The sequence below is a fragment of the Pararge aegeria genome, chromosome 23, assembly GCF_905163445.1.
Source record: "Pararge aegeria chromosome 23, ilParAegt1.1, whole genome shotgun sequence".
NCBI lineage: Eukaryota > Metazoa > Arthropoda > Insecta > Lepidoptera > Nymphalidae > Pararge > Pararge aegeria.
This window is the reverse complement of record NC_053202.1, coordinates 2,583,106-2,602,622: the sequence shown is the minus strand read 5'-3', so window position 1 is coordinate 2,602,622 and position 19,517 is coordinate 2,583,106. Positions and strand designations below refer to the sequence as shown.

Below are 19,517 nucleotides of genomic sequence, written 5' to 3'. Positions count from 1 at the left end.
AACGCATACCAAAAAACTCATAAATCGGTCCAGCCGTTTAGGAGGAGTTCAGTGACATACACACGCACACAAGAAATATATATATAAAGATATAGATTTCCACTGGTGCTCCAATGCTCGGAGAGTTGAGAAAACATTGGGAGAAGTCGCATTTTTATAAATTCCCCGGACAGTGGCGTGCACAGGTTCCCCACGCATTTAAAATAAATAAATAAATAAATAAATATACTGCGACAATACACACATCGCCATCTAGCCCCAAAGTAAGCGTAGCTTGTGTTATGGGTACTAAGATGACTGATGAATATTTTTATGAATAATATACATAAATAATAGCAATATACATATAAACACCCAGACACTGACAAACATTCATGCTCATCACACAAACATTTTCCAGTGGTGGGAATCGAACCCACGGCCTTGGACTCAGAAAGCAGGGTCGCTGCAAACTGTGCCAATCGGCCGTCAAAATTTATGGGTTATACGAAAATGTAAGGGTAGGCAGTGCTTTTGCGCGTGTTGCGCACGCCACTGTGTCAGCCGCACGGCACACGTCGCGCTGCCGCTAAGCCTGTCTGCGGCCGCAGGCGCTGTTGGGCATGTTCTTCCTGCTGCTGCACGTGGAGAGCCCCGCGGTGGCGACCATCAGCTTCCTGCCCGTGCTGGCGCTGGTGCTGTTCATCGTGACGTACTGCTGGGGGCTGGGCCCGCTGCCGTGGGCGGTCATGGGCGAGCTGCTGCCCATCGAGGTGAAGTCCGTGGCCGCGCCCATCGCCACCGCCTTCTGCTGGACCCTGTCCTTCCTCGTCACCAAGTGAGTTTTTGAAGCAATACTTCTTTAGGCGCGACTAGGGAGCCAGGGGGCGACAATAAATTACGTGAGGTGTTTTTTTAATTTCCCCTGGTGAGGTGTCGTGAGATTTGATCGAACTCCCTCCCCATGGCCAAATCTTACAATCACGTGACCTCACGTGACACGTTGGATTGTTATTATAAAAACCCAATGGACGCCCACCTCCGAGTAAATAATGACGAATCGATAAAAGAAAATCTGTTTGGCGTGGAGTATAAGGATTGAGGCAATTATAAATTACACCATACAGATTTTCCTGCTGTTCGCGGAGTATGGCAAATTAAGCTTAATTTTCATAATATACTTATATTGGCCCTACTTAAAAAAAAACTATTTGTTTATTCTTTAAAATAATTGTTTTATAAATATAACCTAAAATAAACTATTTAAAACTAAATAAAATCTAAAACGTCCTCGAAACCACCGCAGCGAGGCACAGTTCCTAAGATGCTGGCAGCATTGCCCCTTTGGATGGCCAAACTAATTCGTTGGCCAAGGTAACTGCCCGCTCTAGGATCACCGGTAGACTCGATAACCCTTTTCGATAATTCTTTAAAATAAATTTCATTTCTAAAATAAATGCATTTTGAATTTGAGTTTGATGATGATTATGTATTTTATATGTTTATGTATGTATATTTATGCATATATATTAATATGTATTATATTTATATAAATATCTATATACATATATTCGGTGATTTTCACTTTCTCGACTTCCTATGTCGGCTGTTATAAATATCCCGTCCCGCAACTCACAGGAAAAAAGATATCTACACCCCCTTCTATGTATCTATATTATGGTGTTCTGTACTTCTTCTTCTCCTCCCTCTGCGTTTCCCTCGTCGTCTATTGTGATGAGTCTGTGTATGATTTGGGCAAGATCTATTTATTCCGCTTGGTGACTGCCGCGTGTTTTGTGTGTAAGTAATGTTTGAGGGGCCTGGTATCCTTGAAGACATTTGAGTATTTGATGGTTGTTGTGTGTTTTGTACGCGCTGGTCTTGTTGAGTATTGTGTACAAATACAGTGTCACCTAGGACTTTGCTGAGAATCATTGATGTATGTATGGCTGCTTGTTTTTGAATAATGCTGATGTCAATGTTCGAGTCTAACTTATCTATATATTTTGTAATACTCTTAGCAACTATACCTGTTGCTATATTGGAATAACAGTCGTTTTAGTATTCCACAAACAACTGACTTCAGTTTTCAATAAATGATACTTACTCAACTTTTCAATCTCTTTTGGCCCTATATTGTAATCAGATGGTACTGTTATATCAATTAAAAATGTTTTGTTATTTTTTTTTTCGATGTATATTATATCAGGTCTGTTATGCGTCACAGTGACATCTGTTTGTATGGGCATTTCTCATAAAATTTTAGCGGATTCATTTTCTTTGATTTGTGGTTGAGTGAGCGCTTCTTTCCACCAGAGGTCAGAAACTTCAATTTTGTGTTTTTTGGTCAAACACCAGTAGACGTATTGGACAAGGTTATTATGTCGCTTGACATAATAGTTCCCTGCCAACTTTTCGCATCCAGAAATTATGTGCTGCGTGGTCTCATCTTTACTTGCACAAAGGAGGCATTTTCCGTCCACTGGTTCTTTCAGTATATCACGTTGATGTTGTCTGGTCATAATAGCTTGGTCCTGAATGGCAAATACTGATGACTCTATACTAGGAGATACCTGCTGTTTTTTCATCCATCTAAACGAACGCTCCCGATCAATATTTGCCTGGTCTAATACTTTTTTGGGAAATTGTCCATGTAACTGCTTGTTTCGCCATGATTCATTCAGCTTTTTCAATATTGCATCTTTAATCTCTTTTTTGGAGTGTGTGTCTTTATGCGTTAAATTTAATTCTATTTGTATTTCTTGTGCTTCTTTGATTATTGAATATTTATTTCTACCCCTGTCATGTTTTACTACTGCTTCAATTAGATGGTCACTTTTCACATTTAGGTATTGCTTATAATTAACTATATACATATATTATATTAGTACATTTATTACTTTATTTAATTATTTATGTATATTATATATATATATATATATATATTTATTTTTCATATATAGAAATGCGATTTCCCGTCTCTCATTGCCTTATTCCAATAGTTAAGGTAGCCTGTAAGAGATCACTTTTAGTGATAAGGCCGCCTTTTGCATATAATTTATGTTAATGTAAGTGTTCCTGTGTGCGTTTCCTCTATTATGCAATAAAGTTGTTTAAATAAAAATAAATAAATAGGCCTATGGTCAGTTTAAAAAACTCATAATGCTAAGCTGTGTGTGACCCCCAGGTTCTTCCCGTCGATCTCGGAGTCCATCGGCATGCACGTGGGCTTCTTTATCTTCTGCGCGTGTTGCATCGCCGCGTTCTTCTTCACGCTGTTCGTGGTGCCGGAGACCAAGGGCAAGAGCTTCCTGGAGATACAGCAGATGCTGGGCGCAAAGTGAGTCAAGTCCAAAGTCTAAACTATCTTTTTTTTTTTAAATTTACTAATCCACCCTATTCCCCATGTTTTCTACTTTATAAATTAATTAATAATAAATATACTACGAAAATACACACATCGCCACCTAGCCCCAAAGTAAGCGTAGCTTGTGTTATGGATACTAAGATAGCTGATGAATATTTTTTTATGTGTGTGTATTATACACACACATAAAAATAATACTTATGATATACAGATAGATAGAAACACCCGGACACTGAAAAACATTCATGTTCATCACACAAATATTTTCCAGTTGTGGGAATCGAACCCACGAACTTGGACTCAGAAAGCAGGGTCGCTGCCCACTGCGCCACTCGGCCGTCATCTTTATCTCTTTGATACGCCCATAGGCGTAAAGTCCATTAGCTTATATACACGGTCGTCTTGGCCCGTGCGGTGTTTTGTCAAAGGCGCCGCTGCGCTGCCAAAGGACACGTGCGGCGTACATCCGCAGGAGAATTTGGAATTTTATATCGCAGCACCATCAGTGGCGTGCATAGAGGGTATGCACGGAGTATACAGATGATATAATATTCAGAAAATCACCAGTACGAGTTATAAATACTTAAGGGTAGTTTTATAACTCTTACAATGCCTATCTTTAAGTTTTATTATAACTCTTAATGGAAATTTTCTAATGAAATTAAGAAAGACTTATTTAATTTAAGTTTTCATACAAAAGAAAAATGAGTAAACTTTTGTGTGTGCTTCTTTTTGCCAGCATAACTTCTATATGACTGACCGGTTTGGACGAATCCTAACATCACTCCAAATGACAATGGCTGTTAAAAGTTTGAAAAAATATCAACATGGCGGCAGTGCGACGCCATTATGAAATGTTAAAATTCGTAGAAAAGTACAGCTGTCGTTTTCTGAGCTAACTTTTATAATTACGTGCTTGTTTTAACTATTTTCAGGAACACATCAATGCCTGAAAAGGCATAAACTCCATTCCAGTGCAGAGAAATGAACGAATTTAGAGATAAGCTACATTACGCACTGTCTTACTCGACCGTGCTCAAGTTAGTCCGAGACTTTTGCGCAAGAACAGTTGTAGAACGCGCGCCATTAAAGAATATTTTTCAACCCCAGATGCAAAAACGACAAGGAGTTTTGGTTTGACGTGTCGCGTGTGTGTCTGTCTGTCACATAGTATCTCCTAAACGGATGCCACGATTTTTATTTTACTGTTTTTTTTGTTTGATTTATTATTTAGTCTGCTGTGTTCCTAGCTTTGTATTTGATAAAAATCGGTCCAAGATGGTCGCTGCCACAAAATGGTGGAACATATTTTCTCGCAGCTCCATAAATATGGGCATCATGTGAACGGACTTGACTAGACAATATTATACAGTATGAAAAAAAAAAATATATATCATTTGTAATTTTGTAGTGGTAGCCATCTTGGATGACAAATTAAGTACATTTTTTTTTGTCGGGGGTTTCTTAGATTTTAATTTCATACATACTCGTATTACATAAAACGTAGCCGATGTCATGCTATTTCATTCACATACATTGCACGCCCGTATATTGTGCGAAAGAGATAACACGACATCGGCTGTCTAAATCCATTCTTTAATGGCGTAGATTATAGTTGCCATCGCAGATAAAATTAAATTCCTAAAAACACGTGACTTACTTCAGTCCGTCACTAAGATCGCGCGTACTGTAGATAGATTAATTTAATCCAAATAGTTTTTACTTATTATTTTTATATCTGATAAGCGAATGATTAAAATGGGACCAAATATTAAAATCTTATAATTATTTTGAACGAGACAAAATGACGTTTCAAATGATCAAAAAAAGTGATCGACGCATCTAAAGGAATCTTTATGGACTACACAAACATTTGAAATTGGCATTGGCATTGGCTTTAAAATTACTGCTATCGCTGCTATTATTAAAATCAAAGTCAAAGTCAGAAATGTCAAAGTCGTCTAAGTATCTCTTTTATAAGCTTACAAGTTTGATAAGGATGCAGGTGGCTCTACAAATTTGTGATTGCGATTTGGTCGGAATGACTAGGTACTCAATTTAAACTGTAAGTAAGTATTAAACCACAGAATTAGGAACATACAGAATCCGAGTACACAACTAATAATGAAACATATGAAACCACTCCACTTTGGTAGTGTCTCTCGAACAGGCGGTTAGTCACCGCATACCATTTAGGAGTAAGGGCAGGAGACTATTATCTCCCAGGGGAAAGGATAAAAATGCATCTTCTCCCACAGCTTTATCAACTCTTAGAGCACTGGCGCACAAGTGGAAATAATAGCCAAATAATATATGTACGTGTAATAATAAACGGTTAGGGTTAAAGTACTCTTATTCTATGATCACGTACTTTAGCAGGTGGGGACAATTTAATCCCCTGACAAATATATAATGGGGGGATATAATTTTTGTAAAATGGGGAAAAATGTGGAAGATCGTAAAAAGTTTTGGGCTAGCAACGTTACGAGGGTGTGAAGTGAACGTGCGCGGGGCGTTTTCACTGTTTATGGACACAATGCAGTGCATGCAATAATGGCTGAATGAGGGTTCTGTGTCTTCATAATTCTGTGTATTTTATTATATACCTAGTAATAGTAGTAGGTAGAAGGGAGTAAAAGATTTCTAAGGCTTTGTTTTCGACTATCATGCCAAACGCGTAACTTTTTTTATATGTGTAATATTCCTATAGACTATTTATTTTTTTAAACGTGGAATATGAGGGTAATCAATTACACAAAAAAAAACAGGTAATAATAATTAAATTGATAATTTAAAACACCTATCTACGTAATCTATGCTAAGTTAAGGAATTACATTTTTCGTAGTCTTATTCTAGTCTCTTGATAAAAGTTACCAAATGAAAATTACGTATATACATACATACTACAATTAAATAAACAAGATATATACATACTATAATTAAATAAACCACAATATTATATTTTATATTTTCAGAGTCTTAGATAATAAAAAATAACCAATAATGCATACATACGTCATAACGCACACATATGAACTTGTTATAGCACAATTGTTTACAGTTTAATATGATCATTTTCCATTGGTTAAAGACATATCTAACCGATTTCCTATAAAACAGAGGTGGGTAATATTTTGTTTAAGAGAGTTACTATTATTATTTATTAGTCGATTTTAGTGTCATTATTATTCCGTAACTTTACTTTTATTAATAAGGGGGTACAAATTATGAGCTATGTACACGCCAAAGTACAAAACTTAGATATCGCTAGGTTATTCTAATAGTACAGACGCGTCCCTAAGTTCACCTTACGTGACGCGGGCAGGACCGCGTTGTGATAGTTGTTTAATGATTTCATACTATTATATAATTATGCTTTTGTAAATAGGTATATTAATATTTTATTTTTAAAATAACGCTGCAATGCTTTGATAATGGCATAAGACAAATATTGGGTGAAGGTTTACGTCGACTGAACTAAACTTGTGATGTGTTATTCTACATCATAATGAAACTATGGAGGGTAGAGGTAAGGAGAGTCATCTTATATGGGAGAAAAGTTGAAAAAGTGTCCAGTTGTTGCGCTAAATAACAGTTCAAAAATCCTCCACAATGGCGCTGGTGGATGCACAGGGTATGGTATGAATGTAGCAATCGTAGATGAATTGAAGTATGCCGAGTTAAAAAATTTAATGTCATTATCGACTAAAGTAGTTAATTATTTAACTTACAGATTTATTATAACCAAACGTGTGTTTAGAGTGATTTTATTTCGTAAACAGTAAATAGTACGGTATTTATATTTGGCGCTTCTTTTAAGAGTTACCCTGATGCAAATGTGGCGCCATCCTAATTTAATACATTTTGACGACACTTTTTCATATACACAGATGACTCTCCTATTGAAACCAATGAAATAACTTTTTTTATATAAGAACAACTACAATAGCTGTCGTCGTAAAATTTCTCTGAGTATACATACAAAGAGTTTACTAATATATTTAGAGTATCCTAACAGAACTCTACGTTTATTAATTTTGCAATTATCAAGGATACGCAGAGATATTGTTTTAAATAGACTGTTTGATATGATAAAATAAATAAATTGTCAAGAAATTACGAGTTTTTCTTCATTTCATACAATCCCCCACATATTTATATCTATATGTTGTATATATTTTTTAGTAGATTATATTAATTATGGGTAATGTTATTTCATGTATGTTAATATCTTATTTGTATTTATAAGTGATATAAATATATAAGTATATACACTAGTGATTTTCACTTTCTCGACTTCCTATGTCGGCTGTTATAAATATCCCGTCCCGCAACTCACAGGAAAAAAGATATCTACACCCCCTTCTATGTATCTATATTATGGTGTTCTGTACTTCTTCTTCTCCTCCCTCTGCGTCTCCCTCTTCGGGTTCCCCGACTCCCGCCCGCCTGTTCAGCAAGGAGTCACTGGTTCATGGGTCACCTACTTTGTTAGCCACGTAAGTTTTGATTGTACGCGTGTCCGCCCCCCACGTGGCAAGATGTTCAGCTCGGACGTAAAGTAGGATTTAGGGGGGCTAAGTAAGTATTATAATATATATTATTATAGTTATATATTAAATTATAATAATATGACGGCCGATTGGCGCAGAGGGCAGCGACCCTGCTTTCTAAGTCCAAGGCCGTGGGTTCGATTCCCACTACTGGAAAATGTTTGTGTGATGAGCATGAATGTTTTTCACTGTCTGGGTGTTTATATGTATATTGCTATTATTTATGTATATTTTTCATAAAAATATTCATCAGTCATCTTAGTAAACACAAGCTACGCTTACTTTGGGGCTAGATGGCGATGTGTGTATGGTCGTAGTATATTTATAAATTTAAAAAAATGCAGAGAAAATGCCCTACAAAGTTCCGCCACGTGTTTGTCAGCCTGAGGCGTAGGTTTTAGGCCTCATGTACCTGTAATTACACCGGCAACCGCGCGCTTCACACCGGAACACTGCTGCTTGGCGGCAGAAATAACTGGTAGTACTTCACCGGCTGTCACAAAAAGCTCGGCTACTCTGCATCTAATTCTTACAACACTTATTCTAACCCAAACACTTTCCTTAGCGGATACCAACGCTCTAAAAGGCATCTAAATTCTTAACAATGCTTAAAAATAAAATAATAGAAAACTATTAAAAATTTATAAAAAAAAAAACATCCACCCTCCGCTCGCGGGGCTTTCGAATGCCCAAGCAACCGGCCGTCAGGGCTCCAGAGTGAGGAACCTCCTCACAATACGCGCCGTTTCAAGGACTACTGCCTTCTGTCGCCGACCCTTGATCCAACAACCAAGCGAAAGCTTCTTAAGATGTTGGTCGAAGCTTTTCGCGAGAAGACATTGACTGAGACGACACTCGGAACAATAACGGTGGACTCAACACTCCACATGGCGGTAATCTCGTGAGCAAGGTCCAAGTATTTAGATACTTTTTCCTTTTTAGCTTTCAGCAGATTATCGTCATGTGGAATAGTAATGTCAACAATTATTGCACGGCGCACTGATCGATCGACTAGCGCTATGTCAGGTCTATTAGCTGTAATATACCTGTCAGTGATAATCGTTCGATCCCAGTAGAGCAATGCACTGCTATTTTCAAGAACGAACGAACGATCGGATTGACTCCGGGTCGTACCTATAGTAAGGCATCTTAAAATCGATTAATCAAACTATTATTATTAATAAGGCATTATTATTATTAAATTCTTTATTGCACACACAAAAACAAAATACAAAGAAACACATTTACAAATAGAAAATAATAAAAAACTAGTTTAGGTGTGCGAAGGCGTTTTATCGCTAAAGCGATCTCTCCCAGATGTTTGTTTTTTTAATTCCACTACAAGTTAGCCCTTGACTGCAATCTTACCTTATGGTAAGTGATGCAGTCTAAAATGGTAGCGGGCTAACCTGTTATGGAGTATGGTAGTCATACTCCTAATCGGTTTCCACGCGACATCGCACTGGCATGCGTAGCGGCACGTTTTTGTCGGTAGGGTGGTAACTAGCCACGGCCAAAGCCTCCCACAAATTATAAATTGCCGACCAAAATATTAAATTACAAAAGAAAAAAATTAATTCAAAGACAAAAATATTTATTTTAATAAGTTACTTAGCACTAACAATCATTCGAAAAATAAACACGTTTTTTTTACAAAAAGGTATATATATACAAGTTGTCACAGAAATCAACATCAAGCCAAAAACATGTGATATACGTGTGTAGTGACTGTTATCATAAATATATATATAAAAAACCTATGACGTTAATATCTGAGACACCTTATATGTTATAGAAAAATATCACTTTTTAAGATGCATAAAGTATTTACTACCATACATTGAGAAATCGTTAAAATTATTTAAAAAAATTGTGATGAATTTTTCGGTATTGCTAGGTTGCAAATGGATTAGGTGTGTGAGGAGATTCTCAGAATCAGTCTGATGTCTTGGACTTAAAACATAGAATAACCATAGACAATAACGGCAGTTTGTCTACTCAAAATCTTTACTAATTACATCCATAGACACCAAAACATCGCATATACTGGACGCGTATAGCCGCACATCGTCATTCTTTTTAATCCTCAAGCTAGCACAATACAATTTTTTATACATATCCGTAATTTTTTCATAGTCTTTATTGGTTTTTGTTATGCAGTACTGAATTATATTTTTTAATATGTAATGCAGGCGATTTTCATACAGGGCTAGTAGACTATGTTCGTTTCTCAGGGTCTTCTCGTCCGCCTCCTCAGGTTTGGGAGTGTCTCTCTGTTCTTCAGGGTCTTTTTCTTTCAGCACTTTCATGATGGAGTGGCATTGGCGAAGAAGTTCTATCGCGTTTTGGAGAGACTTCAGCTTTACGTTCGGTGATACTGTAACCAAGTAATGAGAATTAACTCTTAGCCCATATCGCGAGACATAGTTTTTCCAGGTTGTTTGTATTTTGTTATAAGATTTAAATAATCTAATAATGTAATGGATTAATATGATGTCAATAAACTACCCATTGACATTTTGGAGATGTCTCTTAAAAAGTTCAACGTTTGTATTAAACGTGAGCTTATTGAAAAGTCCTATTATAGTATAAAGGACTGCGTAATCGATAAAAAAGCTTGGGTGTGAATTGTTGCTCTAACAAGGTTTCTTGTCTAATAATTTTAAATAACAATGTGAGATGGTGATAACAAAAAAAAAACACCCGGCTTAGTTTGTTGTGGGCTTCTTCTTAGACCAGGACGCGTTTGGAACCCTCGTAGCTTTAGTTTTAAGTTTACGAATGTGGTTATCGCCATCATCTCACTACCGTGTAATTCTCATGTACGCATCAAAAGTGCCACCAATGGGCCTACTTGAATAAAGATTTTTTTGACTTTGACTTTGATATGGCCCATCAAATCTGGATCATTGTTCAGGCACAAAAATAATTTTCAAATGTTTAGTTTCCATTTTGTTGGATAATATTCGTCATCCCTTTTCATTATTCTACCAATCAAGCCCATTCATTTGATAAACATGTGGAAGGAGTTTTAAAAAAATATTTAATCCGCGACGTGGACAGACGACGTCAAACGTTAAAAGTCGCTGGCAGCCGCTGGAAACAAGCGGCCCAGGACCGTGGATTTTGGAACTCTCTACAAAAGACCTATGTTTAATAGTGGATGATGATAATGAGTGCTTTAGTGCATGTATGAGGTGCACGCTGATGACGGCTGTGTAAGGTAGCGCTCACCGGCTGCGTGGGTCTCGAGCGCGGCCACGTGCTCAAGGCGCACGGTGAGGAACATTGCGGCGTCTTCCAGAACCGCGAATTGCATCGCCGCCTTCTCGTACTGGCTGCACGTGGCGTTGAGCAGACTACGGCGACGGGGACCCTCTTCCTGAGTTATCCTGACAACAAAACCCTTATTTATTTATTTATTTTAATTCAATCAGTACGGTCAACACAAATTACACAAATTAAATACATAGTAGTTCAAATTATACAGATTAAAACGAGAACAAAAATAGAAAAAATAAAAAGAAAGTATGTGTACTTATGTACTTCACCCGGCTAAGTTTGTTGTGGGCTCTTCTTAGACCAGGGCGCGTTTGGAAACCTCGTAGCTTTAGGTTTAAGTTGGCGTACGAAGTTATCACCATCCCCTTACAATTATGTAAACATATATGTATGAACGCTTCATAAGTGCCTGTGATAGGCCTACATGAATAAAGAAATTTTGAATTTGAATTTACAAGCGTTAGAAGTTAATACTTATTTGGCGTAACAAGATAAAAATCTTATCAAAAATGTTATCTTTTGCCTTAGAGAAAAAAAATATCTACGTTTGTAGAAAAAAAACGACACTAACAATAGACAAAAGGTATTTAAAACTAAAGATTTTGTATAACGCATTATCTGGTTATCTAATTATCGGACAACCAAGTTTCGCTCAACATTAAAAGATTTTTGTGCAATTGAATCACCGGAATGCGACCGCAGACTTTGACAATTGAAAGTGTACACTGCCATACCTTTTTTTTGAAAAACTAAAATGTCGATTATTGCTAACTTCAGGGTGTCGGTGTTTCGTGACGGCGTGCGCACGCATCGTAAAAATTTACCCTCATAATTTTTCCATAATGCGCCAAAAGAAGTATAAGTTCAAAAACATAAAACAAAATTATAACTATTTTAAAGTTTTACCTGCTAGTAATTATGCTATCTTCTTACACAATAAATTTAAGCCAAAGCCATGGTGCTAGTACATTTCTCACAGTACCTACTGTAGGCAATGGTTAACAACTTATAAGCTTTTGACAGCGGGTTTTTTTTTTACAAATTCCCGACAAGTTAGCGACACTTTTGACGCTTTTGACAGCAGATTTTTTTTTAAAAATCCCAACAAGTAAGCGACACGCTTATTAGCTGTTGACAGTTGATAAAGTATTTCCCACGAACGATCGCCGGGTGTAATGGCCGCCCTCGTGAAGTCATAGGCAAATTAGAGCTTTAGCTTAGCCATACTTGACGTTTCAAAAGTTTTTACATTAGGCCTACTTGAAATAAATGAAATTTCTATTGGATTGAAGCAGGCGTGACGTTACTTTGCGCAATGTCATATTATGCAAATTAAGCTTAATCCATACTAATATTATAATTGCGAAAGTGTGTTTGTTTATCCAACAATAATGCAGCAACAGAGCAACGGATTGGTGTTATTTTTTGCATACAGATAGTTTATGGGCCGGAGAGTGACATATGCTATTTTTTACCAGGGAAAACTGCACAGTTCCTGTGGAAAGATACGCTTGCGCTGACGCTCGCGCTTGACTGAATTTTTCCGGTTTAAAAAGTAGCCCATGTAGCTCATAAATCTCTATGCTAAAAACCACGTCTCCTGGCAAAGTTTATTTATTTATTTTTATTTATTTATATTAGAACTACCAACAAAATTACATGTATTATAGTTATGAATAAAGCTAGCCTTAGGTTACTAATGTACGATAACTCAATTTTATACAAGCATTATTAAAATATATGTAAATTTATAATAATAAAATTTAAATAGAAAGCTTCATAAGTGCCTGTGATAGGCCTACATGAATAAAGAAATTCTGAATTTGAATTTGAAATAGAAACTTACATTACCAATGTTAATATTTAAGGAACTTAGAAAACAAAGTTGGGGTACCTAATTATCAGATTACGAGTCACCTTCTAGCGAAGTGCCAAACGTTTTAATAATTTGATAAGTTCTTCGAATAACCACGCGAGCGAAGCCGCTAGTAAAAGCTAGTTAGCCGCTAGTAAAGGGTACACCTGTAAAAAATAGGGTATTAAGTTGGGTATGAAGATTACCTGTATTGCGAATGGTACAGAGAGCCCAGTCGATGGTATATCATGGCGGCTCGGAACTGGTACAAGTACTGGCGCGGCCCCGGACTCAACAAGCAGTACTTTAGAGCGTGTTTAAAGGCTTCCGCTACTTCTGTTACTTCCTGCAACAAATTAGGAACGCCCATTATTGGAGTTTATTCATTCATACACTTTATATGTACACCACAAATAGTAAAAAAGAACAATGGACGCAACAAAAATAAACTTAAAAAGTAGGATACAAAGGGCGGCCTTGTCGCTTAGTAGCGATCTCTTCCAGGCAACCTTAGGATTAGGAAAACCAAGGGAAACCGATTGGTGGGATGTATTATTATTATATACATACTTACGAACAATTACACACTAATACTTATAAAGATTACACACATAAAATACTAATAATAATAAATTTAAAAAATAATAAACTAATATATACTAAAACATACTTAAATATGAGTAAGAGTTAATCACTGTCGTCTTTATTGCTCAAGATAATGGGCTTTAACAGCATTTTTGAATATGTCTATCTATGGAGTTTACTCCTTAAGAATCGATTTTCAAATATAAGGCGCCCGGTATGAGAAAAATGTGAGGAGTAAAATCAACTGATGAATGACCTCGTTACGTTTTCGCTTTGCGACGTTGCATGCCCGGCAACTGTGATGCGCAAACATGCAACGTCGCTTTCGTTTAATTTACTTATTTTTCCTATTCTTGTTACCATGTCCAGTTCCACTCTACATCCACCTCGATCTCCCGTAGGCTACTTTTATGAAGTTACACTTCCGCCGTGTGGGAATAAATTGCACAAATTCAAATTTCATTTATTTCAAGTAGGCCTAATATAAGCACTTTTGAAACGTCAAGTCTGTCTGTTTGTAGTGATTCTACCACCGGTTCGGAAGGCAAATTCTACCGAGAAGAAGCCGGCAAGAAACTCAGCAGTTGCTCTTTTCCAAGATCAACAATTTACATTTTGCATTTTAACATTCATTTTTCTATCTTGTGAGAGCTAAAAGATGCTTCCAAGCAACCTTGTCATTACCACAGGATATGAAATTTACCCTTTCATATGGTATTAATCTTTATTCAGCTAAATAAACTCTTTTTGTGTATGTTTCGACAATCGTACTTAAGGAGTAAACTCCAGTCGTGCGTCGGAGCTGACACACTTTTTTCATTTAATTTATATATCTCTGTGGTACAGTATGGCGGAAGTTGACGAATTCATCTTGCAAATGTTATGTTTAAATTAAGATTTGAATCTAATAATTAATGTGACAATTTAGTAATATAAGTGTTATTATTATATTCTTTTGACATCATTTAGTTGGGCAGTTGTATTTATTTTGTAACATTGCATGCCAAATTACTGGCAATACACTGTACCTTAAACCAACATGTAAAACCTTATTGACGCGTATTTTGCAATAAATAATTATGATTATACATTAAATTTTTTAATAAAATCTGAAGATAGGTTAAAAACTACTGTCGTCCGCTGCTGGACGTAGGTCTTTTGTAGGTCCACAATCCACGGTGCAAAGCTTGGGTGTATATTATTGCTCTAACCAGGTTGCTCTTCTAATAATTTTAAATAACATTGTGAGATGGTGATAACAAAAAAAAACACCCGGCTAAGTTTGTTGTGGGCTTCTTTTTAGACCAGGACGCGTTTGGAACCCTCGTAGCTTTAGTTTTAAGTTTACGGATGGTTATCGCCATCATCTCACTACCGTGTAATTCTTATGTTTGCATCAAAAGTGCCACCTATGGGCCTACTTGAATAAAGATATTTTTAACTTTGACTTTTGACTTTCACGGTCGTGGGCCGCTTGCTTCCAGCGACTCGCCTGATGTCATTTTTCCACCTCGTTGGACCGACCTTCGCTGCGTTTACCGGTTCAAGGTCGCCATTCCAGTAGCTTAAACTTCCATCGGTTCTCCGAGCTCTGTGCTCCGCCCATTGCCACTCCAGCTTCGCGACTCACTGAGCTATGTGGGTAACTCTAGTTCTTCTACGGATTTCCTCCGTGATGATCCTCATTTCTTATTTGATCATGTAGACATACTCGTAGCATAGCTCTCTCCATCGCCCGCTGAGTGACACTTGAACATTCTTATGAGGCCCATAGTAAGCGATAACGTTTCGGAAATAAATAAATAAATATTTACTATGTATGTATATGTGGAATTTACTTTTTTGGCTATGTCCTCAAACACCCGTGTGGTGAGAACTGTATTCTGATCTGCTGAAGCGACACGACTTCTAAGATATAACATTATTGCCTGACACAACTATGTCCCGTGTATGGTCCTTTCGTTCAATAAATGGATGATATCTCTCATTTATGATCATCAGAAGTGGGATTCATAGTAGTTAAAATACTCACATTCGCATAAACACCCGGAGAGTCCTGCATCAGCACAGCCCTGGTGTAAAGGTGGCAGGACAGTTCCCAGGATACGAGATCCCATACTGAAGTGGCCCCGCAAAATTCTCTGGGCCCTAAGAGTTTTAGGGCCGACCTGTACAGATCTTCGGCTTGACTATACAGGCTTCGTTTTTCGGAACTGTAAAGAAATTTTATAATACAATCTATGTTTTTTGTGTGATAAACATGAATGTTTTCCAGTGTCTGTTTATATGTTTATAATAAGACATACAATATTTATTCCATACAAAAATAGTCCATATACAACGTGTAAATTAAAACCAAAATAATACTTCACAGGCTTTAAAGGCACATTATGTACTGCCTCTAAGACTTCTCAATGAAACCGAAAACCTAATAGTTTTTGATTAAACAACCCCAACAGTTTTTACTGAAGGAAATCCGATACAGCCCTAACATCTCCTGTCGCTTTATTAGATACGCGTCGCGTAGCGTTGGTACTATACGCGTGTCGGTGTTTTATCTTCAATAGGGTTGTCACAAGTAAACACTTAGAATGTTTTGAATACGTTTCTATGAAAAAATAAAATCGCTTCTTTTGATTTAATATTTTTACAGCTTGATTCCTCATGAAGTATACTTATGCATCTTTCAACATCATTTCGTAATTAGGTTACACGTTGTATAAACATTACCTAAAGGTAGAGAGTAGACAATGAAATAAGTAAATAAGCTACTCACTTAAAACCGCCTTGGATACAATGCGCTCTGAACCTTATATAGCGCGCCTTATTGCAGTACAGGAGCGCTAAGTTGGGCACGTCGTTGACCTGAGTGAAGATAGCCGTGGCCTCGTCCAGGCACTCGGACGAACGTCGCGACAGTGCGCTGAACTGTTTGTATATAGATTTCGAGTTGCCGTCCTTCTTCTCGCACTCCTCGAGGTACTTCACGTATATCTCTGTACGAGTGTAATGCATAAATTTCAAATAAAAAAAATATAGTGTACATTATTGTACTAGTCAAGCCAAGTTCATTTGATACCCATTTTGAAAAATAAATGAAATTCGGCGTTTTGTGGTGGCGGCCATCTTCGATTTGAAATTTTTCATAGTGTATAGTATTCTACTAGTCAAATATACCAAGCTTAAAAAATTATAATATAAAAATGGGTTTTAATCACAGTGGGGCAAGCGCTCGCCATGAGAAGAGCCCCAGGACTCGACGACGTCGGGGGAAAAGTGGGGGACGTCGACCCGAGGGTGCCTTCTGCTCGGCTCGGTTCGACGTTATTCTGTCAGTTGGTAGACTTTTGGACTATTTATTAATTTAGTCCGAACGCCCCCGTACCGTGTAAGGTACCACGTCCGGATGACGTTAGAAATCGGAGCCCTCGTCTACGCCGTGTTTATTGTCTGTGTGTGTGTGTGTAGTGTTGGAGCACATTGTCGGCACTAATTTGATCGTCACTAAAACTGACATCTTACTGCTACTTTAAGCCCCATTGGTTGCCATGATGGTTATAATTAAAAAAGCCAAGCTCGCTTTTCTCGTGCCGTACTCACGTTGCGCATCGTTCATGTATCTCACAGCCAGTTCGTTGCACACGGACGCCGTCCGACGCAGCAGTTCGTCTTTTTTGTGCGTCTCGTCTGCGCACACTAGTCCCGCCCGACGGTAGTACTCGCACGATGATAACATGGCCTCAGTTTCACTCTTTGGAATTGTTATTTCTGGAAACCATTATATTCATGAATAACGCGTTTTTGAAGTGAAACTTCTTTATCGGGGTTGGAAAAAAATTTAGTGTAACATTTTTTCGTTACGCGTCACATTTTTTCGTTACGCACCGTCTTTTTCTTGTCCCAACCACGGTTGATTCGAGTTTATTCGAACTTCAAATGCATTGCAAAATTTAAACGGCTGAAGACGTAAGCATATATCATAATACTAATGATGTTGTTAACATTGTAACTTCATCGATAGATTTTTCTGTTCTTTCTCCTGACTTATGTATGGCTCAATGCGAAATGGAAAATAGGATGAATATTTTGATTGTTGCACTTTATATATCTCCAAATCAGAAGTTGGACGATATTATTAATTTTTTTCTTCCTCCTCCCTCTTCGTGCCTCTTTACTCGGTTGCAATAATGATAAAAAACCGATCTGCATCAGAAACATCTTTGAAGCTAGTTGAATTTTGAAAGATTATTTAAATTTTATATATTATTAAAAAAAAGTCTTCAAACATTAACAACAAGATCCGGCACTAAAATTGCTGGAGTTTTTATGGAATGTAAACAATATTTGACGGCCGACTGGCGCAGTGGGCTGCGACCCTGCTTTCTGAGTCCAAGGCCGTGGGTTCGATTCCCACAACAGGAAAATGTTTAGACGCAAAAAGACGTTTAAAAAGACGTTTTAAAAAAGATATCTACACCCCCTTCTATGTATCTATATTATGGTGTTCTGTACTTCTTCTCCTCCCTCTGCGTCTCCCTCTTCGGGTTCCCCGACTCCCGCCCGCCTGTTCAGCAAGGAGTCACTGGTTCATGGGTCACCTACTTTGTTAGCCACGTAAGTTTTGATTGTACGCGTGTCCGCCCCCCACGTGGCAAGATGTTCAGCTCGGACGTAAAGTAGGATTTAGGGGGGCTAAGTAAGTATTATAATATATATTATTATAGTTATATATTAAATTATAATAATATGACGGCCGATTGGCGCAGAGGGCAGCGACCCTGCTTTCTAAGTCCAAGGCCGTGGGTTCGATTCCCACTACTGGAAAATGTTTGTGTGATGAGCATGAATGTTTTTCACTGTCTGGGTGTTTATATGTATATTGCTATTATTTATGTATATTTTTCATAAAAATATTCATCAGTCATCTTAGTAAACACAAGCTACGCTTACTTTGGGGCTAGATGGCGATGTGTGTATGGTCGTAGTATATTTATAAATTTAAAAAAATGCAGAGAAAATGCCCTACAAAGTTCCGCCACGTGTTTGTCAGCCAGAGGCGTAGGTTTTAGGCCTCATGTACCTGTAATTACACCGGCAACCGCGCGCTTCACACCGGAACACTGCTGCTTGGCGGCAGAAATAACTGGTAGTACTTCACCGGCTGTCACAAAAAGCTCGGCTACTCTGCATCTAATTCTTACAACACTTATTCTAACCCAAACACTTTCCTTAGCGGATACCAACGCTCTAAAAGGCATCTAAATTCTTAACAATGCTTAAAAATAAAATAATAGAAAACTATTAAAAATTTATAAAAAAAAAAACATCCACCCTCCGCTCGCGGGGCTTTCGAATGCCCAAGCAACCGGCCGTCAGGGCTCCAGAGTGAGGAACCTCCTCACAATACGCGCCGTTTCAAGGACTACTGCCTTCTGTCGCCGACCCTTGATCCAACAACCAAGCGAAAGCTTCTTAAGATGTTGGTCGAAGCTTTTCGCGAGAAGACATTGACTGAGACGACACTCGGAACAATAACGGTGGACTCAACACTCCACATGGCGGTAATCTCGTGAGCAAGGTCCAAGTATTTAGATACTTTTTCCTTTTTAGCTTTCACCAGATTATCGTCATGTGGAATAGTAATGTCAACAATTATTGCACGGCGCACTGATCGATCGACTAGCGCTATGTCAGGTCTATTAGCTGTAATATACCTGTCAGTGATAATCGTTCGATCCCAGTAGAGCAATGCACTGCTATTTTCAAGAACGAACGAACGATCGGATTGACTCCGGGTCGTACCTATAGTAAGGCATCTTAAAATCGATTAATCAAACTATTATTATTAATAAGGCATTATTATTATTAAATTCTTTATTGCACACACAAAAACAA

At 37.7% G+C, this 19,517-nt stretch overlaps 2 protein-coding genes across 4 annotated transcripts in view; one reads left to right on the top strand and one right to left on the bottom strand.

Annotated features, from left to right (window-relative positions):
• LOC120634127 (facilitated trehalose transporter Tret1) overlaps positions 1-6,976 on the top strand; it is a 47,147-nt gene extending 40,171 nt beyond the window's left edge. For all 3 annotated transcript variants that reach the window (XM_039904522.1, XM_039904524.1, XM_039904525.1), the window contains 3 exons: positions 591-817; positions 3,167-3,319; positions 4,282-6,976. In XM_039904522.1, the coding sequence (XP_039760456.1) occupies positions 591-817; positions 3,167-3,319; positions 4,282-4,309 (408 nt within the window). In that variant the 3' untranslated portion in view covers positions 4,310-6,976. The remainder of the gene's footprint in view (positions 1-590; positions 818-3,166; positions 3,320-4,281) is intronic.
• A 2,501-nt stretch (positions 6,977-9,477) lies between these two features.
• LOC120634070 (erythroid differentiation-related factor 1-like) lies at positions 9,478-17,385 on the bottom strand. Its single transcript, XM_039904465.1, has 6 exons — positions 17,223-17,385; positions 16,399-16,618; positions 15,655-15,835; positions 13,244-13,383; positions 11,135-11,292; positions 9,478-10,277 (listed from the first exon to the last, which is right to left on the bottom strand). The coding sequence occupies exons 1-6, from the start codon at positions 17,356-17,358 to the stop codon at positions 9,895-9,897; spliced, it is 1,218 nt and encodes a 405-aa protein (XP_039760399.1). The 5' UTR covers positions 17,359-17,385; the 3' UTR covers positions 9,478-9,894.
• Between the last annotated feature and the right edge of the window lie 2,132 nt (positions 17,386-19,517).

Bases quoted from the DNA above. Each gene is read 5' to 3' on its own strand.
- LOC120634070 (XM_039904465.1), bottom strand. From the start codon at position 17,358: ATGTTATCATCGTGCGAGTACTACCGTCGGGCGGGACTAGTGTGCGCA. The intron at 11,293-13,243 runs GTAATCTTCATA...TTTTGTTGTCAG, and splicing joins CTGTACCATTCGCAATACAG to GATAACTCAGGAAGAGGGTC. The intron at 10,278-11,134 runs GTGAGCGCTACC...ACTTGGTTACAG, and splicing joins GCTCGAGACCCACGCAGCCG to TATCACCGAACGTAAAGCTG.